This window comes from Saccostrea cucullata, unplaced genomic scaffold (assembly GCF_032062105.1).
Source record: "Saccostrea cucullata isolate Sc308-1 unplaced genomic scaffold, CSIRO_AGI_Scuc_v1 ctg8976, whole genome shotgun sequence".
In the NCBI taxonomy this organism is placed as follows: domain Eukaryota; kingdom Metazoa; phylum Mollusca; class Bivalvia; order Ostreida; family Ostreidae; genus Saccostrea; species Saccostrea cuccullata.
Genome location: NW_026926228.1, coordinates 1 through 22,500, shown reverse-complemented (window position 1 = coordinate 22,500; position 22,500 = coordinate 1). Strand labels below are relative to the sequence as shown.

The following is a 22,500-nucleotide window of genomic DNA, read 5'->3' as shown; positions in this document are numbered from 1 at the left end:
TTTTTAAATTTTTTTTTTCAACCCGTAGAATTTCAAATGTTTGCTTTAAGAAAACAGCATTTGATGTTTTGAGTAAACATTTAAAGAATTTTATCTGATAATCATAGCCTTCAATTGAAAGGAAATGTGCCACCAAATTCTAACACCAAAAAACGGTAAGTGGTACCTAGCGGTGTTGTTGCCAATTTATTTAAATTAAGGAATAGAAACGGTACAGTCTGCTGCTATAGTCCGTGGGGGAAACACTTCAATACAGAAGATTGAATGTGTCTAAAGTACGCTAAGAAAACTTGGATATAAGCCTCACTTTGTATGCCTTATGTTCAGTGTTAATTTTTCATTTTAGGGAAAAAAAGGTAAACATTTAAATGTCATAATACATGTAGTTTAATTATAATGCATGCTAAACAATACAATTTTCTGACATGAAAAAAAAAATTAAACATTAAATGAAATTGTTATGATATTTTCAATGGATACAATCAGGTATTTACTCTTTCTACCAAATGTGTAATATGTTTTAAATTGACTTCAAATTGATATCAATAAGGGCTTATATTTCATCGTCACCAAGGAATAGTTGAGAATTTTCCGTTTTGACAGTCTTTGCGATAGGTATCAGACCTGTCACTGGGAGAGATCAGATTTCAAACAGAGCTGATCTCTTTTGAAAGATCTGACAAAAAAAGCCTTTAAAACCAACAAAAACACTTTGTAAATGAAGATCAGATAGAAGGGTAGCAGGTTCTATATAACAGGCAAGTATACAGAATGAAAACTGTCGGGAAATTAGTATTACATGTACTCGTGGAAGGATGAAAACTTTATTGGGGTAAGATATATGTGTATGCAAATATATCAATATAAGTTTATACCAGGTATAGACATTAAATAACTACCAGTCAATAATATGTATTGATTAATAACAACTTAACCACTTTTCTATGCTGACATTTTCCGTATTGGGTTCACATAGATACAGTGTGTATCGTAATAAATATTGGTTCATTAATAAGTTGTATATAGAAGTAATTTCACATACTGACCATTACACTGTGTACAAATTATCCTCAAGAGATGATGAGCTGTGAATTTATGTATTCCATTAATTAATAATGTAATCAATTCATAACAATTAATAATTATGAACATAGTTAAATTAGTATCGAATTCATTAATCAATGAAAACAAAATTTTTATTTGAATTTCGAAATTGAATTCGAAACTATTTTAGATGACGAAATTTTGTGTCTTTTTTTGCAAATTAAATTATAACTGGAAAGACTAGCTGGTATATACTTCCAGGTGCATAAAAGTATTTCCACTTTTGCAATACTAATTATATGAGAAAAACAAAATATAAAGCAGATTAAATATTATGTACTGAAGTGGCATATCACTTTTGGTCACTAAATCTTTAATTGTTGATTTAATTCAGATTACACAATAAGGATCTATAAATATCAAACAGAGAGAAGTATGTGAAACTAAATCTGGCAGGAATGGAAAAAAAAGGGGGGTTACACAATTTTTACACATTTGGATAATCATAACAATGGTTTCCAATCAATCAAGGTTATTATTCTAAGAATTTTTGAAAGCACAGAAAAGCAACATTGAAATTTCAAATCACTTTTAGTTTCCTCAAAAAACTTTCCTAATACATTTAAAATCTATATAGAATTCAGAACTCACTAATACACATTCTGAAATCAATTTAAAAGATTTCACTTTAGTACATTATATACAGTGTATCTAAACCAGTAGTTTTAAAGAATCAAAACATCTACTTCAATGTTCAAATGCCTACACTTAAAGAGACCTTTTTTTGAATATAATGGAAATTGAATGATACTTTGTACCACTGGCAATTAGGTCTTATTGAAATTAGATTTAAAAAAAAAATAAATAATGAATATATCCTGTACAAAAACTTTCCATAAATTCATGTCTTTTTGATCAATAATACTATATATAACTCTAAAAGACAATATATAAACTTAAGTTCTTTTTGGCAGCACCTGAAGATCTACTCCCCTCCCCCTTTTCTGAGAAAAAAATTTAATTAACGGTTTCAAAAATTTAATCATTTATCTCTTTTACACAATGTTACATGTAGAACAAATTGCTGAGAGCATATAACTTGTGAAGATTAACAGGCCAAAGGTTTTATGGACCTGTAACTAGTCATTACTCAATAGACAATTTAAATAGCAACAATAAGCTCCTTAAACGTATTAGCGGTTTTTCTTTTTCACTTCAATATGGATTTAGCATTAAAAATTAGATCAAAGACCAAGTCATGCATGGAATTTTCTTTAACATAAGTACAGAGTTCTAAATAGGTGCTACATATATTTATATATACATATGAATTTCAAAATGATAGTCATGGAGGAAATGCCATGAGTTTGATTATTAATGAAATGGTTATAATCAAACTAACATAATGGGATGCCTAATTACATTTTACAGGTAATTAATATTTTGATTTGTTTCTTTTTTTTAAGACATCTTTTTTCTTCTTTTTTTGAAGTCATGAACCAGTCTTGCCAATATCATAACTGCAATCACTGATTGAAATTGCAATACATGAATTAACTTTTGAGATATAATTAATCTGATAAAATTCATGAAAAGAAATTTTATTGATGTTTTAAAAGGTTATCAAACTTCTGACACTGTTAAAGCCTTTTTCTACATTCACTCAAAAGTTTGGCATACTCAGTACATGACAGTTTATTGTAACGTATTCTTTTTCAACTATAGAAACATCTTTCAATCACCAATCAATTATTCATAAATTTACGCAATTTTATGAAATAAAAGGTTTATTTCATGTTGATAGTTACTCTAGGAAGAATAACCAGTGTTGTCCTTAGAAACTGAAATAGCAGAGGACATTCAAATAATAGCAGGTGTTTGGGGTTCATGACTTAAAAGGGGGAGGGGGTTGAGAGGGAATACCAGAATACACTGTAACTGGGGGGGGGGGCATAATAAGCACAGAAATTCCCCAGCCCCCGGGTCCGAACATATCAATGTTGATAAACCATTTATAAAAATTGTTTTATCACCTTGGTTTCAGGATATACGTAATAAGTTGCATTGTCTTTGTTCCTCAGGTATTAATTATTGATCATCACCTGTTTTATTGTTCTGTAATGAGCCTCAACAGAAATATACACACCCTCAATCTATATTTACGTATGTACATTTTCACGGATTATTGGATGAGATATTGATTATTTTCTTTTCTTTCATTTTAAGGCCATTCCTTTGCCTTGGAGAGAGAGGAGTCATGAAATTTTAGCTGTACACGATTTGGAACCATAATGTGGAATTATACCATGAGAGTATTTCATTTTAACTGTAATTATTTGTGAGAGAAATTTGACCATACTTCAATCACCTAGTTGTTATAATGCAGCTCACCATGGACCACAGAAGCAGATCTATGGAGTACACCCAGGACTGTGATTCTGTTAATAACGACCAGGATTTTAACGGTAACACAGCGGACACAAAGTCTGAGGAGCGGGACAGCGGAACGGGACTCTCTAGTCACTCCACCTCGGCCGATCCCATGAGTATGGACGACTCAGACGAGCCCGCCAGTATCGGGGAGGAACTCAACTCCTCCTCTTATCATCTAGACATGGACGGGGAGCTGGTGCCGATTAACAAGGACGAACTACAGGACACGTGCAGTGATTGTGAGGCCTCACGTACTTACACCGTGCCCACCCCCGTCAGTTTCATTAACAATAACGCTAACGAGCTGGTCGACCCACTTCAGGAGATAAATCAAGTTAACATCAAGGAAAAGAAATATCCTGTTCTCCCTTCCATCAGCAAGAAATCGTGTACCCCACGTTCTCTCCCGAGTGAAACATCTCTGGACAATGAACTTCTTGAAAAGTGTCTAGTGCGAGAACTGACCAAAAATCAAATGGACTTTTCGAGAGAAAGAATGGAAAAAGAGGCTGACTTTTTTGCGGATCATCGAATTAATACAAGCAAAGTAAAAGCTACCCCTCGCACCAATCCCCTTCCTCCTATAAGACCTGCAAATGCTTCCTCCCCAGATAAAATGGGAACGTGAAAACTATGGCTAACAAAATTTATGAGCAAAAACTGCTCTGACATCAAAAGTCTATCTGTGCATAGCAATACTTATGATTGAGCACGCATATAGTGATGGATTGTGCTTTGACAACAAAATGCTATCTTGTTCAAAATTACTGCATCGTTAAATGTGGTGAAAATTTGAGATCTGATGATATTTATCATATATGCAAATGATATTTGTATACTATAGTGTGTTTTCATAATCATTATAGCTACAATAATATATGCAGACATTTAAGAATTTTAGACAAAATATAGGGTTGGATTTACTGTATGCAATTTTTTGGTCTATTAAAATTGAAGAGTTTCTGTTTAGTAAGCAACAACAGTTTGTAAAATTTAATTACAATATAAAGTTTTTTCATACAATATAGCATATTTTATCTTTATCATTCCAAATTTATTCATATTTCATTAATTTGATTGTTACAGCATTAAATCAAATTTTAAAAAAATGGTTTTGACTTGCATTATGTATTAATATAATCTCTAAATTTCCAAGTTTAAACCTTAAAACTATTACCATATTTAAAATTTCTATAATTTAAAGCTGACATGAACTCTTAAAAAGGCATCATTTTTCATCTTTGTACGACTTACTACATTCCTGTACGCCTTTGTCCGCCATATTTCTTCGATTCCGCCATATTTAATTGAAAATTTTTGGCCACCTGTACCTGTTATATAAAGCCAAGTGCATTTGTTTCACCTGAGTGATTTTCTAGCCTGGCTGTCGACATGTACACATCTCCGATAGCATAGTTGTCATAAATCCATAAACTGACCAAATACATATTTTAAAAGTTAACAAAAACTAGAACTATACTGAGAAGTAAATTATTTTTGAATGCATTTGCTGCAATTTAGAAAAAATAACACGGAAAACAGCAAAAGCCGTTTGGATATGCACGCATGCAGGTCGAGAATATGCATCGAACGCAATGATAAAGATATTTACCTGAATACTGCTATCGTTACAGGGATGTGCACATGTCGAAAGAAATATCCTATTTTACTTTTATTGAAATATGCATCTCAGAATTCATGTAATCCATTGCTAACTGAACAGTAAAAAATTGTCACCACATAGCACTTGGACACACGTTGTCCGCGATGATAGTCTATTTGGTCAGGGGAAATTTCAAAGGTGGAAAGCTTACTGGTATTTTGGTTGACTGAAAAAGTGCAATTTTTTTTTTTCAAAAATAAATATTACTCTTGTCTGTATATGTAAATGTAAAAAAAATTTTCAGACATGGCTTAATTACATTAAATTCATTTTATAGCATGCAACATTACGAATCATTCATCCTTTGACGAGATTCTCCCGTGAAAGGGAGGGGGGGGGTAAAAAAAAATGCATAACGCTCTCTGAAAAGATCGGATTTTTTTTTACAATCAAATATTTTCATTATAAATAATGTGTATTGGCTTTATTTATTTATTTTTTTTTAAATAAAGACCTTATATAACTTGATTTAACCTTATTTTCATAATTTTATACACAATAAACGAGTTTGATTCTATGGTACATGAATAATCAAAATAGAATTCATTGGCGGATCCAGAGGTGGAGTGGGGTTCCAGGGATTGGAACCCCCGGCCTTTATTTTTGTACACACATACAGAGAGAGAGAGAGAGAGAATGTTTTTTTCTGTAATATAGAGTATAGATATTTATACGTCTAATAATATGAATAATTTGAAGAAATAAAAAAATCTCTGTCTTTTCAGTTCTCTAGATCTGTAGATTTTCGCGGATTTGCTTTCCTCCGCGTACCTTCAGTCATTTTTCAATCAACTATTTGAATCTCTTCACCATTTTACAACAGTATACAAAAATCACAAAAATATATAGGTGATTTTATACATAACAGTAGATCTATAAAGCATGCGTGAATAAGAAACTAAACAAAAAATTGTACGTTGCTATAAATGTGAAGTATGGGAATTTAGGCGGGGGCATATTTTATTTTTTTTTCTTTATAAACGAGCACAATTTTCTCAGAAAACAGTGTTTATTGTTACTCATAATGAGTTTAAAATTAATCACATTCTGAAATTTTATGCTTTTTTTCTGTTAAGCATAGCATTCTTTCTGAAAGTAGCGAGCTGCACTTTAGTATGTAATGAAACTCACCTCTGAGTTCTTTTAAATCAAAATGGGGACAAATTTCTATCTTGTTTTGGTAGCCCTGTCTAATGGCTTCGACCATCCACAAGTAACATGCAAGGAAGATTCCAACGAACTTTTTTTACCATTTTTGGACCATTTTCAGAAGTAACTAACTTTAAGAAGTATTCATGAAATATTTCGATTCGGTAAAGATAAAGGTTTAAAATGTTCCCGTAGTATGCAGATGGAGGGGGGGGGGGGCTAACTTTTTCTGAGGACAATCTTTGCCCCAGTTTCAAATAAATTAAAATTTTGATTTGAAAGCTCCCTCCACATGTTTTGTTTGCAGGAAAATACGCAGATTCAAGCATACAAAAGTAATGTACTGAACAGAAAAGTTACAGGAAGCCTCCTTTATCCCCTACCAAAAAGGATTGTATAGAGTGTGTTGCATAGGTTTTTTTGTTTTGTTTTGTTTTTTGTTTTTTTGCTTGTCAGCTGATTTTGGAGGTCCCCCATCAATATAAATTGAAGTGGCTGTGGTGTGATTCTATGCATGAGTGCCATGCGCGGATCTAGAGGGGTTTAGGACCCCCCTCCCCTGGGATTTGCAAGGTTATTAAATTTATTTACTCAAGCAAGAAAAAGAGTTACGTAGGAACCCCCTCGGAACCCCCCCAACCCCCCGAAATAGGTTTTGAAGTTTGGGCGAGTTTACGGGTTTTTTTTTGCATGTCAACAAATATCTGGGTTGGATATAAATTATTAATAGTCGAAGCATATAGGAAGGGAAAGCAAACTGTCGATGAGAGTTTCACATTCTACCAAAAATTAGCTTTTTTATACCTCTTGTCTAAATAACTTTTGTCCAGATTCCTTACCTGAGAAGGTACATGTATTTGAGAAAGTTCCCAATGTTCCCATTCCTATAATGTAGACTTCACGTTTACATGTATTTTCCTTTCAATTTCGGCGTTTATGTTTATTTTCTTGTCAAAAGTAAAATTATTATTTCAATTTTTGAACAAGTTTCGACATCCCCCCTGACAAAAAAAATCTTTGATCTGTCCCAAGATCTAATAAATGGTACAGCACAAAATACATATGATTTTATATCTATTATTGCGCTTACAGATGGTTTCAGGAGGAGAGAGAGCGAGAGAGTTCAATGAATAAAAGAGTAATTAAAAATTATCTGTATTCCACCAGGTTTCAAGTTTCCCTACCAAACTTTTAAAAGTATCTCCCAAATATTGCAACAGAAATTATCTTTATTTTTAAAAAAACTAGACTGTCAGACAGGGATACTGAAATCTCGAAAGACTTCCTGTAATAATTATAAAACAGCCACATTCCGCAAAAATGTTCATACTTTGTGGTCGGAGTGAGACAATAAAAAATCTTCAAAAATGGAATTGGCAGAAATGTCTGTCTTCCAAGAAACGGCCATATCAATTATTTCTGCCCCCCCCCCCCCCCCAAATACAAATGCCTCAATATCAGTCTAAAAGGGGGATGTTTTTTCCGCGTGTGTGTTAAAGAACGTACAGGTGTACACATAAACTTTTGTATTCTGGTTAAATGCTTTTAAGTCTTGAACTAAATATTTACCGTATATCAAATTACTTGGTTTAGATTTGAGATTAGTACTAAAATAATCAGTTGTAATTGACAAATGAATTTTGCGATGCAAAACAACTGCAGACTATATAAAGAATGTTTATTAGAACTAGATAGACAATTTTCAGTTATACCTTATGAAACCGTTATAATTATACTTTAGACCCCCCCCCATTTCAGTCGCGCAAATACCACTTTTTTCCACTTGTGATATTTTCCCTCACCAGAATCTGATCAGCACGGACTAAGTGTATCGACGCGCTAGACTGTACGGAGTAGATACAGTGTGTTTATTGAGTTTTTATGGAGTTTATTTCTTTTTTGTGATGCATATTTCAATAAATGGAATTCAGGGTGTATATCACTTGACTTGTGCACATCTTCGAACCGATGCAGTGATCTTATTACCAGGTATGGGTACGTTTACAGCGTTCGACGCGTTTTCTCGACATGCATCAAAGTCTGCATAAAACCTGCAAATCAAAGACGCTGATTGCTTTGTTCCTTTCAAATGAAAATAATTTCAAAGTGTGTTTACGGGTTTTAGTGCTTTTTATTTCATGTTTATTCTGCATAAATTGGCGCAGTGTAAAAATGCGTACTCGCGCAACTAAATCTTTCTTTCAAACTTGCATTTTCTTTCTTTTTTTATTACATTTGATTCAAATCTATAATTATTCAGAAATATGATTATTATGTTGTGTGGTTTTGAAATGTCTTGATCAACCCATGTGTTTTCAAATGTTTTACCATCGGAGATGTGCACAAGTCGATAGCCAAGCCAAAAAATCACTCAAGTGTAACGAGGGCATTCGGGTATATATCGTTACAATGAGACGAGGTATCTGAAAGAAATATGGCGGAATACGGCTATAGTTGGTATGAAACAAGTCGTACATAGATGAAAAAGTTGCGTTTTTAAGAATTCATGTCAGCTTTAACAAGTTAACTTTTCAATTGAAAAGTTAACTTTTCATTAATTCATGTATCTCATTACTGCCAGATTTATGGTAATCCTATGATCAAATGAGACACATTTATGGATTTTAATTAAGAATTTTAAAAATATGTACAACATGTATGTACATAATGTACAAAAAGTTGGCTGCCCAAGAGGCAGACAATATATATTACAACTGAATGTAAATCTAAATTTGAGCAGATAACTACATTATTGTATTTGAATTTTACACACAGTTAATTTTTTTTTTAATCATGATGATGATGCAAGGTTTTTATCTGTATATGTTCAAAATAGTTATCATTCACAACTGGACTCCTCTAGATTAATTGTAAATTTTTTCATCATAATTTTCACATGTACATGCCACATATGAAATATACAGTAAAAAATAATTCGATAGAGAACCTTAGTACAAAATGATCTAGGAATAATGTTACGTTCCTATTTTAATACCAAAAAAAAAATGCTTTGTGGAACAAGGCTAAGCTTCAAGATTATAAATTATTAATGCATATCACATCAAAATAATAACCATTGCATGTACAGATCACAAAATGATTCATGCTTTCTATGGGTACTACTAAACAGAGAACCCTAGAGAACTCTAGAGAACCTTAGAGAACCCTAATGATTTTTAATTATTTACTGTCTGTAAATAATTTATTTATATTTTAAACAACTAATATGTCATGCCAGAACAAAATTAATTAAAAAATATATATTTACTATATAGTTACTTTTTTCTGTTGAAAACTTCCATAAAATAATTTATTAATTGATTTTGTGTACAAAATATGATTTATTTAATAAAAATCAACCCAATTATGCATAAAATATATCAAAATTCACCATATAAACCTCAGGTTCTCTTGGGATCTCTAGAGTTCTCTAGGGTTCTCTGTTTAGTAGGACCGTGCTTTCTAATAGCATAATTTATATAGTGCTTCAATATCCACAGTGTAATGGAAATGATTTTAAACAATTATCATTGGTGAAATTAAAGTGCCACATAAATATCCCAGATTTTTTGTCATTGTACATTAAAAATGAAAAAAATAACCTCAAAGTTGGGGGATGGGTGTCCTTCCAACTTCAAGAAATGAAGATTTTAACATTTGTTCAAGGGGAACAACTTGACAAATTATATGTTTAATTGATACGAAATTCAATCATAAGAAAAGAATTTTGCAACTTTTGCATTTCCTTTGTTAAATAATTCATGCAAAAGTCACCCATTTAAGATGATGCAAAAAATACATGCTGCTATCAAACAAGGTAGAAAATCACAACAGATGATCAGGCTCCAACTGCAAGACCATAACATGAGAAGAGACTTACCTCAAAATTTTTACTTGTGTTTGCTTAAAAATCTGCCATTTTGTATTACATGTAATAACATCTAAATTCCAAAAGGTGATAAAAAACGTTATTCCTAAATTTGAGAGTTTAGGCTATCTAAATTTAATCCTCTGGTTCTCAGGCCAATTTTCTCCAAAATAGATGCTGGAGGGAGGCATTTTATTTATCCTTTTATTGGCAATAGATGAGGGAGGTATTTTTTTAATTTGAATTTTCGAATTTTCTTGAAAATAAAGATAATTTTTTTTATTCATAGATATACTCTCCATGTCTGATCAAAAGGTTTGCTTTATCCATTGTTTATCAGCTTGTGGACATCGTAGGCAATGTCTTTGAATGCATTTTCAAATGAAGTAGTCAAAAATGTCTTTGCAAATGGCTACCGGAAGTCATATTTGAGTATTAAACTACGAAAAAATGAGGATGGATTTTTTTTTCCGGATTGGTCTCCGCAATACCAACTTTTTATTTTATCAAAAATACAATAAAATTTGCAATGTGGCTACCTCAAATCGGATGTACACGGGCCTGAGAACCAGAATTTCAATTTTATGCAGCCTTATATTGGTTTCAAATTTTGACGTAAGTCTTTTCTCCATTTATGGTCTTGGGGCCTGGAACATCTGGGACATGAGTAATCTAACCTTATGATGAAGTCCAGATTGTTGTTGGCTATTGTGACAACAATATCCGGTATATTACTTCTGTTATTGGCATGACTCTCTGCAGAGGCCCTGAAAAGAAAGATTTTAAGTCATTTAATTGAAGAATCATAATTTGGCAAAAATAATGAAAATGTATGAAAGAATTCAAAAATATAAATATATCTTTACCTATAAGCATTTTTCAAAACTTCTGTCAATATGTACTCCAGAGGTTGTGGTATATATGGAAACTTGGCATGAAGATGACCATTTAAACGAATATGAGGAGAGTACCCATATTTAGACAAGCAAAGGTTCCTGCAAAGAAAATCTTAACAAATTCAAATCAACATTTCTTGAGGTTTACTGACAATGCTATAAAAGCTCTGCCTCTGAGATTAAAACATGAGAGAGTTAATTCACAAAAAACTCTCTTTCTGAAAGGATTCTTCTTAGAGACTTCAAACTTTACTCATGCAGGTTCATTTACTTTCAGATTTCAACATGATAAAGAAAGACACTCTGCAAATAACACTTGATATGACGTGTCATTTTTTACCTGATACTATCAGCACATCTTTCAACAAGCATCCTCGGTGAAAAGTTTACATCAACAATACCAACATGGTTTGGCTGAAAATTAATGGCATTCATAAATAAACAAGAGGCCCATGGACCTTATAGGTCACCTGAGCATTATGCAACAACTTTCCAGTGATTGAATTTGATCCATGTTTTAAGCCAGATGCTATAGCATTTACAATTTTGATCATCATAACTATACACTTAGCAGTTGCTTAGTTTGGTTACTTAATACCCATAGGCAGGGTAGGGGAACAAAAAATGCATTTCAACAAATCAGTAATATTCAGCAATAATCAGTAGTGCTGCTACCACACATGAACCCTTGACTCTTAGGCCTAGATCCACACATTGCACAATTTTTGAAAAGGCATCCTTGCTTTTCAAAAGTATTTGATTAATACCAAGGAGCAGATTTCAAACAATTCATTATTTTTCAGTACAGACCCCCCCTCTATGGTACTACTGACCCTGGGGCCTTGAAATTCACAATTCTGGAAGATAAGGACCCTTGCTCATAACTATATAGGTAGTTCATATGCTTAATACCCAGGAGCAGAGAAGAAAATATTCAAAGATTTAATGTTTTTTCACTATATAATCAATAGAGCCCCTCCCTAACACCAGAACCCCTGACCCTGGGGCCATAAAAATTTACAATTTTGGTAGAGGCATTCTTGTTCATCATAACTATGTACTTAGTTAGTTTATTTAATACTTTGGAGCAGAGAAGAAGATTTTCAAAGAATTCATGTATTTTCACTCTATAATCAATAGAGCTCCGCCCTAACACCAGAACCCCTGACCCTGGGGCCATAAAATTCACAATTTTGGTAGAGGCAATCTTGCTCATCATATCTATGTACTGTACTTAGTAAGTTTACTTAATACCTAAGAGCAGAGAAGAAGATTTTCAAAGAATTTGTGTATTTTCACTATATAATGAAAAGAGCCCCGCCCTAACACCAGACCCCTGACCCTGGGGCCATAAAATTCACAATTTTGGTAGAGGCACTCTTGCTCATCATATCTATGTACTTAGTAAGTTTATTTAATACCTAGGAGCGGAGAAGAAGATTTTCAAAGAATTTGTGTATTTTCACTATATAATCAATAGAGCCCCGCCCTAACACCAGAACCCCTAACCCTCGGGCCATAAAATTCACAATTTGGTAGAGGCACTCTTGCTCATCATAACTATGTACTTATGTAGTTTATATAATACCCAAGAGCAGAGAAGAAGATTTTCAAAGAAATAATGCATTTTCACTATATAATCAATAGAGCCCCGCCCTAACACCAGAACCCCTGACCCTGGGGCCATAAAATTCACAATTTTGGTAGAGGCACTCTTGCTCATCATAACTATTTACTTAGTTAGTTTATATAATACCCAGGAGCAGAGAAGAAGATTTTCAAAGAAATAATGCATTTTCACTATATAATCAATAGAGCCCCGCCCTAACACCAGAACCCCTGACCTCGGGGCCATAAAATTCACAATTTTGGTAGAGGAACTCTTGCTCATCATAACTATGCACTTAGTTAATTTATTTAATACCTAGGAGCAGAGAAGAAGATTTTCAAAGATTTCATGTATTTTTACTATATAATCAACAGAGCCCCGCCCTAACACCAGAACCCCTGACCCTGGGGCCATAAAATTCACAATTTTGGTAGAGGCACTCTTGCTCATCATAACTATGTACTTAGTTAGTTTATTTAATACCCAGGAGCAGAGAAGAAGATTTTCAAAGAAATAATGCATTTTCACTATATACTTATTTAGCCCCACCCTAGCACAAGAACCCCTGACCCCAGGGCCATGAATTTCACAATTTTGGTAGAGGACTCAGTGCTGATTACAATCATGCAAACAGTTTGACTGCTTGATGTCCAGGAGTAAAGAAAAAGATTTTTAAAGATTGCATTAATTTAAGTGGTTTTGGCCCCACCCCCCACGCCCCAGGGGGGCAGGGATCATGAAATTCACAATTTTTGTTCCCCTTCACCCATAGATGCTTTGTACCAAATTTGGTTGAAATTGGTTCAGTGGTTGCAGAGAAGAAGCTGAAAATGTTCAAAAGTTTACGACCGATTGACGACAAACGACGAACGACGTACGACGACGGACGAAAACAGATAGCAGTAGGTCACCTGAGTGACTCAGGTGACCTAAAAATCCTTATAAAGATGAATGAATTGAAAAGTATGATTCTTTGATAAATAAATGTAATTATTTTTTACCAACAATAAATTCTTAAAAATATACTCACTCTTTCATCATGAAGAGCAACATGGTGTTCTACTAACAATCGAATCCCTAGTCGAGATTTTAACATTCTGTCCAAAAATAGCCTTATCATTTCTTCATCCTAAAATACAATAAAATGAAAGTTAGTATTCTAAAATAATATTGATGGACTTTTCTTGAAGAATGAAGTTTGCAATTTATATTTACTTTAGAGATTGCATTATGAACATGGCAAGAAAAAAGTAATTTCATTCAGAATCTTCATTTTTTTATCAAAAAAGCAAAATTTTATAAACATGAAACCTTTTTTCAAAGCATATGAAAAAGGTCAAGTTTTAAGATACTTAAGATGATATGTTTCAAAATATGTGCTCTAGCATTCATTTTCACCACTTGAATCACTTCAAGTGAGGATGGTGTTTTTTTGCTTTCTTACAAAGCAGCCATAACAAATAATTCCCAAATATCTTTCTTTCAAAAATGACATATGTATACAGATTACCTGAATATGCCTTCTGCATTCTGAGAATCCCTCAGCAAGCATGGTAACAACATTGCTGTGGTCATCAAGTAAAGTCTTCAATGTGTTTGTATAGGCATGTTCTGATTTAAAGTCAACAATCTGAAATATACAGACATGTTAGCGTAAACATTTCATTCTAACTACAAAGATATTAACTTTCATATCCCCTCTTGTAACTCAAGACTTCCATTTGAAAAATTTATAACTCCCACTGTACCCTCATTAGTTTTTTTTTTCTATCATGGTTTCAGTGAATTTGAATAAACAAGTCCAAGGGGCATAACTCTATCAAAAATGGTGCAATTGTACCAAAAACAGATCTTGACCTAGATATTCACCTAGTTAATCTGTATACCAAATTTCATTTCAGTATGTGCATTAGTTGTGAAGAAAATGAACGAAAACTAAATGGAGAGACAGACCGACCGACAGACAGCAGCAAAGCAATATGCCCTCCCTTCTTCAAAGGGGGGCATAACAAATTATCAATAACATTTTATATATTACATGTATTTGTACAGTACACCACTGTCTTTGTCTGAAAAAAAAAAGATGGTTAAACAAAAAAATTACTTACTGGGGGATGTTCATGTAGTATGTAAAATGCTCTGATGTACATTTCATGCTGTAAAAGAAGAAAAAAAAATACAACAAAATAAATCTGCTAATACATAATGTACCACATACCGTATAGCGGGTTATTTCAGCGGGGTGCTAATTTTGGCTTATTTTGGCGTTTTGATGACAGCCCGCTAAAATATTCAATTCTCTTCCTAGTGTTCATCTGCAAAGAGCTGAAACCCCGTGTCCACTAAATTAAATTATGCTAAAATTATTGGCATACCTTTGAGTAGGCAAAATGCCAAATTTTACACCAACCAAGAAAACCCGCTATCGGTATATTAAAACAGCCATAGAATCCCTCAATTACGGAGAGCGTACTGGTAGTTTAAAAAGTAATTTAAATTCAACCATAAAAGAGAACAAAATACTTACAACTTTAAGTATGGTAGGATTACATCCAACAATGAAAGGTAGTCCTCGAAATCCACGGATTCTGTGAGCGATCCGTACAGGCAGTTCATTATGTAGATACTGAGCACTCCGCTATAGTAATGTAAAAACATGAATCTGACTATAGATCTTATCAGAGATTTCTAAACACACATGTTTATATCCTTAATAAAAACATTTGAGAATAAATATCAAAGTAATCAAAGCAATGAATTTTATATTTATAATTCAAGAAGAGTTGCCAACACCAATCCTGACAAGATTATCTGAATGAAAGTTTGTGGTCTGGCAACATCTCTAAAAGATTTTATTAGAAAAGTCAATCATTCCAGTAGCTCATTTGTCTTACAATATTTCACTGACAGATGGAAGCAAATCACATCCAATTATGTTTTAAAATCTTTATATTTCATTCTGTGTGCATATTTACATTTTGCATTTTTTAATAGTGACTACAGTACTGCTTGAATTGCATTGAAGAAGAATTTGATCATACCAGTAAATGACTATTATCTGGGCTCTTTCCAGCATACAGCAAAGTTGCTGGTGTAAGTCTCACAGATGGCTGCAAAATTAATTCATAAAAAAATTCTCAATTCTCAAAAAAGCCTCAATCCTAAACCAAACATAAATTTTAAAGGGTCCAAAATACAGCATTATTTTTCCATAAATGAAACTAACTTTTGTGTAAAGAAATCATTAATCTACAATTTCCCAAATTTTGTGTGCAAAAATGTGTATTTTATGTATCAGGAAAATGTCATAACAGGTGCCATTACGAAAAATGAAAATATAGCCATCCATCTCCAAATATAGTTTATTTTCGATTGCCAAACTCACAATTTATCAGTAGTACATTTATGTTTCTAATACACACCAGTATCGATAAAAAAAAATACAGGACTTGTCACTTCTAAAATATTAAAATGCATGAAATGAATACAAATCTCGTCAGTCTGATAAAATTTTTTCTTCTGATTGTATATTTTATAAAATTAAATGAAACTTAAAAATTAATTTTTGTGATTACAAGTTTTGTACTATTGATAAGTTGTGAGTTTGACATGTATTCTATTCGCAAGCATCGAAAATCAACCCGAGAATCCACTTCAGGTTGGAGGCAGTGAATTCCCAGTTTTCTCAATGGCACCATGCAGTTCTGAAGTTTCCTCATATCAAAATTGTGAAAAAAGTCTGGAAAACATTATTTCAGAATAATATGTATTTACAGTCAAACATCGTTATCCAAAACTCAGTGGGAACAAAAAACACCTCAAGAGTCCAAGGATTTTAGATATACCAAAAAATAAATCAAGAATAAGCAGTCGAGACTTCTAATTAAATTATTTTAACATATCCTCAACATATATAACTTCAGGGGATGCTCACTCCTCCATGGCACCTGATCCCTTCTCCGATGTTTTGGAGGTCCATGTTTGCTCTACTCCTATTTTCTATTGTTTAATGGACTTTTGATCTTGTAAAAAGACTGTTCGTTATCTCCATATGTTTCATCCATGACATTCGAGCTAGCAGAGTTTGAGATAATAATGTTCCGACTGTATAACAGGTATATATCCCTATCATTTTGAATCTCAAGAAACTAATGATTGCACGCTTACTTGGTTTGTAACTGGCTGTCTCTGAAAATCTAGGTCTAGTACATGCAAACATAATTTTAAATTTACCTTAGCTGCCACCTGCTCGATGGCACTTTGGTTATAGAAAGAAGCCACTGATGCTGAGGCTAAACGTTCTGAATAATCTTTTGTTCTGTAAAACTGTTTGAAATTGAAAAATGAACTTAAAAATCGAGAATATAACAGAGATCTTTCTATCGACTGTCTTTTACTCAAACAGCTGATCGACGCCATCTTGCACTTTCAATGCCCTGCCCAAATAAAGTTTTCTTAGCAGGTTAAAACATGTGTCAACAATGTAAAGTTTCATTAAAATAAGACATTCCGATCCTGCTTTCCATTCACGTCAGAGGTAGCGCCAGTATTTTCTTCATATTCATTCTCCTGTCTTTCTTCACACATGAAATCTGAAATGCCAATGGCCTTGACACTTTGGCGTCGACAGCTATTATTTTCGAACTTAACAGATTATAATTAATTTTTGACATCAAGATATTTTATATTAAAAACAATTTATTTTTAAATTCGATATTAAATTATTCAGTGAATTTAGTATTTCATTTTGCATGCCTGAAAGTTTCGTATTCAGGATAACGTGACCTAAGAGTCACATGACATTTCAAAACACGAGATGCAATCACAAGAAGTACTCAGGTGCATGAGGAAGTAAATAAAAGACAGCACACACTGATACAGCGTAATACATTATCACGCCCCATGATGTCCGTCCTATATCCGTTGCTTCTTAGCCTTCTTTCCATTCTAACTGTTGTTTATGGGGCTCCATCAGAAGATCTGATAGTTGCACTGCCAGGATTGAAGAACCCTCTTCCATGGAAACAATACTCAGGATACTTGAATGGAACAGAGAAGAAACACCTTCATTACTGGTAATATATACTTTTTTTAGCTCACCTTAGTCAGAACTTAGAAGTTGGTTACAGTCGATTCGATCATTGTCAAGTGTCAATATAGATAAGACTGTTTGGCTGTGTGTCTCACTGTCTGTATGTATGTAACGGGGGAGGAGAGAAAAGCAGCAGACCAGACCGGGATTCGAACTGGGCCCCCTGAATCTCCAGTTAGATGCTCTACCAACTGAGCTATTCTTGCCGGTATCCTCAGTCCAGTCAAAATTCCTACATTCTCCCCTCTTTTAAAAGTCTTCACCCCCGAAGACACAACACAAGTTCACCTTGTCAGGACTTAACATCAATTATATACATGTACTATTTATTACATGTATATTGCCTGAACAAGGTAGCTAGGCCATGGCACCATCTGTAGTATGAGTTAAAGTAGGAGTAAGTAAATATTCATTGAAAATTAAAAGGTAATACGCTTTATCACTGCACCACATTATAAAATGTAGAAGTTTGCATGGGCTTTACGGACAGTGGTCCCTGTCAAGCCATATGTTTTCTTCATGCATTTCTCCTTTCCTTACATTTGGTGGCCACTGTGGGGGCCTTGTTCAGGTTACAGTGTATGTAAATTAGTATAATTCCTGGCAGGGCCCTATAGAACTTGTGTCCTTGAGGTTGAAGACTGTTTAAGGAGGGGGGATGTAGAAGTTAGACTTTAAGGACTGTGGATATTGGCCTGGATAGCTCAGTGGTTAGAGCACCTGACTAACAATGCAGGGGTCCTACGTTCGATTCCCTGTCCTGCCATATGTTTTCATCTGCATGCATGCATCTCTCCTTTCCTACTACAAAAGTAACTCAAAATTATGCACCTCATTTCTTAGTCTTTTGTTCTAGGCCATTACAAACTTTTAACAGGTTGGAGACAATTCCAGATAGAGGAAGAAATTCATTTAAAGATGTTAAACAGAATTATTTCTGAATAATTGCAAGGTTATTTTCACAGTATTCTTGATATATAGCTGAATGGAGTCTACTAAGTAAATGTACACATCAAAAACTTCTAAGTTTACAGCTTTCATTTTTATGAGCACTTATATATGTAAGAGCACATATTGCAGGATAGAAACAAACAGCATGTATAAGAGGGTAACAATTACAAAGTGAGGATGCATTAAGTGTTGAACAATAATTCAGTGTCAATCTGCATAAAAGTTTTTTTTTAAGCAAAAAATAAACAAAAAAACATGCATGTATTTATTTCCTTTCTCTTAATTTTGCTGCTTTCAATTTTTTAAGACCAAAAAGAAGTGAGGTGCTACTTAATGCAAACTAATAGTTGGATATTGAAATTTAAGGATTCCAAACTATTTACTTTTTTCAACCAAAGTACCTAGGTGTTCAAAATAAGCAAAATTGGCCATGTGAAGACATTGATCTCAATCTTAAAAGCATAATAGACAAATCTGGTGCAATTATATGGCTCATTTTCAAATTTAAAACACTGGAACAATGAAAATGTAGAAGTTTTTTTTATAAACAACAATTTGTCTGTAAAAAATTTGACATTTTTCAACCTCTGTGTATTCTTGATCTAGCCTTGACAATTGTTCCATTCCATTCTATTATTGCATGTATTAATTTTCATATTTAATAAAGGTCCTTTTTTGTCAAATACATGTATTGACAAACTGGGATTTCCTCTGGGAAATCATCAGCATTAAAGTAAAATTTTGTATGAGTATAGAGAGGAATGTTGTACTACTGTACCTTTATCATGAATTTTCTTTCTTTATACCCCCTGCAAACGAAGTTTAGGGGGGGGGTATATTGGAATCACCATGTCCGTCTGTCCGTCCGTCCATCTGTCTGTCTGTCTGTCTGTCTGTAGACGAGATTTTGTCCGGACGATTTCTCAAAAACTGTTGGAAGGATTTGTCTGAAAATTTATACACATATTATTCACCATATGAAGGTGTGCACCTGCTATTTTCATATTGATTGGATCATTATTTTGAAATTTACAGGTGTTTTTTCATTTTTATTTTGTGGTCTTGTGCAGACCGTTTCTCACAAACTATTGCAAGGATTTATCTGAAAATTTGCACACTTATTATTCACCATATGAAGGTATGCACCTGGAATTTTCAACTTTATTTGTTAATTTTTCTGCATTTTACAGGTTTTACTTTTTATATAAATTGACTTGTTCATTTTTGGCTCATTTATAAGGTTTGAGAGATAGAATCTAGAATATCTGTACAAAAATGTGAACTAGTACAGCTTAAAACAACTCATAAAACTAAAAAAAAGAAACATCATCAAGTGTTTAAAACAGTTTTTACATTACATAGAAGATAATGTAAATTCATTTGTCTCTTGGGAATAATGACTGGACATGCATCCAGTTAAAGATAGATTAATGAGTTTGGTGTTGGAGGTTGTTAAGGCATATCTCTTATCAAGCCTGTGTGTGTTATCAAATCACCAGGGAATAAGGCACAAGAATTAAAGATCTCTCTTCTCTTATTCTCTTAATTGTAATTTATTGTCTGTCAAAGCACTTCATTACTGGATGACCAGCTTTTTATTTTCAAAATGAATTTGATATATCAAGATTAATTTGATTTTGTATAATGATTTTTTTTTTCAACAATTAGTTTGCAGTGTCATGACACATAATTGCAATATATTTCTTTAATGCAGAAATAAAAAAAATGTTACGATTGAATTACAATGTATAAGTATTGATTTTGCACTTTTGTTTCACTCATTAAGAAACATAATGAGCACTTATATTTTACTGTAAATTTTTATAAGTAAATAGTGAACACCTCTAGATCCATAAAGTATTTTTGAATTGGCACCTTCTCTGAAAAACCCAGCGGGGGGTATTTGTCCCTATTGGACAGTTCTAGTTTGATTCAGGTACTTGGAGTCTTCCAGTCCAACCCAAGCATCAGACCCTGTTGTGTTGTGGATGAATGGAGGACCAGGATGTAGTTCTGATCTAGGACTTCTGTCAGAGCACGGGCCGTTCAGGGTATTAAGAAAGCATTTGGGTGATATTATTAAGCATCACATACATGTTTAAATATATTTCTAAAAAAAACAAACTTTTTAAGAGAGTTTCAAGAGAGTTTGAGAATATATCTATAAAAGTGTTTACTGCCTGTGGACACTTTCTTAAAATGGTGTACTACTTTGTTCTAGGTTGCTCCAGATGGGGAAACATTGACATTGAATCCATACAGCTGGAATAAGGTAGGAGCTTTTGTGTGTATTTATACAATCATTATACAGGTTGACAAATCTACCTTATATGGATATTCTTATTAATACATGTACATGTATATTATTATTATAGCAACCAGGGTGCTTACCATGAACATGTTTATTAGCTTACTTTCTTCAACTTTTAATTGACAAAAACTTTTGCTTGAAGAATTAATTATCTTACAATTTAATAATTGTATTTGAATCTTTGTATTTCTTAGGAAAGCAATGAATGTTCCATAATCATTCATCAGAATAGACAATTGCAATTGTCTATTCTGATAAATGATTATGGAACATTCATTGCTTTCCTAAGAAATACAAAGATTCAAATACAATTATTAAATTGTAAGATAATTAATTCTTCAAGCAAAAGTTTTTGTCAATTAAAAGTTGAAGAAAGTAAGCTAATAGTTCAAATCATATAATTGCTTTAGAGGGAATAAATTTACCTCTTTTCCTTCTCAACCTGTATGAGTGATAGTAGAAACTTATATAACCATTGGAATTAATTTTTGTAGGTTGCCAACATGCTGTATTTAGAGGCACCAGCTGGAGTGGGCTTCTCCTACGCTGATGATAAAGAGTACAAAACAGATGATGACCAGGTAAAAATTGTCTCCCTTTGTGCAGAAAGACTGCAAACATTCAGAGATATTATATAATGTTGATGAATCAACCACATTAATCTATTCAAAACAAATTATTAAACTGATAAACCTTGTTAAATTATCTATAGATTAATAATTAATTAATTAATTCAAAGAAAAACTTGAGAGAGATATGGTGGTTCTTTGTACTCAGGTTTAAACAATAGTAGATGGGACTTTCAATTAATGGACTTCAACATATAGCCATGGTATTCAATATATTATAGCTGTATATACAGAAGTTCAATTGTTATCTATCTTTGGCACCAAAAATATGTAGTGAAAACTTTCTTGTCATTTTTCCAAGCAATGAGAGAAACATTAAAAGGATATTAGAAATTGAAGACTTGAAGAAGCAAACTATAAGATGACCCCAATTTCTTATGACTAAATTATAATTAATATGATTTGCAATTGTTTTACTTTACATGTACCTTTTTTTTAGGTCTCCCTTGATAATTATTTTGCTCTGAAAGATTTCTTCAGCAAATTTCCAGAATTGGCCAAAAATGATTTTTTCATAACCGGTGAAAGTTATGGTGGAATTTATGTACCAACCCTTTCCCAGCGAGTTATTAAGGACCCCGGTATAAACTTCAAGGGATTCGCTGTGGGTAACGGATTGTCGGACTATGGAATGAACACAGACTCCCTCATATATTTTGCCTATAATCATGGATTGATTGGACAAAAGTGAGTTTTTGATTTGGCAGCTTATTTTATTGTCATAAGCTCACCTTCATATGGCTTATAATGATATGACAGATGGTTGTTTAATCACACTGAGTAACTGTAAAATAAAATTTATGACTTCCTTTTACTCAGAAGTAGTTCTGTAGTATACTTATTATTTTGCATTTA

The 22,500-nt window shown here is 33.1% G+C and overlaps 3 protein-coding genes across 3 annotated transcripts in view; 2 read left to right on the top strand and 1 right to left on the bottom strand.

Moving 5' to 3' along the window:
• LOC134271167 (3-methyl-2-oxobutanoate dehydrogenase [lipoamide] kinase, mitochondrial-like) overlaps positions 1-17,277 on the bottom strand; it is a 19,285-nt gene extending 2,008 nt beyond the window's left edge. The window contains exons 1-9 of the mRNA XM_062753413.1: positions 16,896-17,277; positions 15,704-15,772; positions 15,190-15,300; positions 14,771-14,818; positions 14,173-14,292; positions 13,693-13,791; positions 11,394-11,467; positions 11,024-11,152; positions 10,835-10,924 (exon numbers count right to left, since the gene is read on the bottom strand). Of these exons, the coding sequence (XP_062609397.1) occupies positions 10,835-10,924; positions 11,024-11,152; positions 11,394-11,467; positions 13,693-13,791; positions 14,173-14,292; positions 14,771-14,818; positions 15,190-15,300; positions 15,704-15,772; positions 16,896-17,081 (926 nt within the window). The 5' untranslated portion in view covers positions 17,082-17,277. The remainder of the gene's footprint in view (positions 1-10,834; positions 10,925-11,023; positions 11,153-11,393; positions 11,468-13,692; positions 13,792-14,172; positions 14,293-14,770; positions 14,819-15,189; positions 15,301-15,703; positions 15,773-16,895) is intronic.
• On the top strand, positions 2,749-4,419 carry LOC134271168 (uncharacterized). Its single transcript, XM_062753414.1, has one exon. The coding sequence runs from the start codon at positions 3,425-3,427 to the stop codon at positions 4,103-4,105; it is 681 nt and encodes a 226-aa protein (XP_062609398.1). The 5' UTR covers positions 2,749-3,424; the 3' UTR covers positions 4,106-4,419.
• Positions 17,278-17,444: 167 nt separating the features above from the next.
• Positions 17,445-22,351, top strand: LOC134271165 (lysosomal protective protein-like). The gene is made up of 5 exons (XM_062753412.1): positions 17,445-17,737; positions 20,642-20,756; positions 20,927-20,977; positions 21,511-21,597; positions 22,085-22,351. The coding sequence occupies exons 1-5, from the start codon at positions 17,565-17,567 to the stop codon at positions 22,334-22,336; spliced, it is 678 nt and encodes a 225-aa protein (XP_062609396.1). The 5' UTR covers positions 17,445-17,564; the 3' UTR covers positions 22,337-22,351.
• Positions 22,352-22,500: the final 149 nt, after the last annotated feature.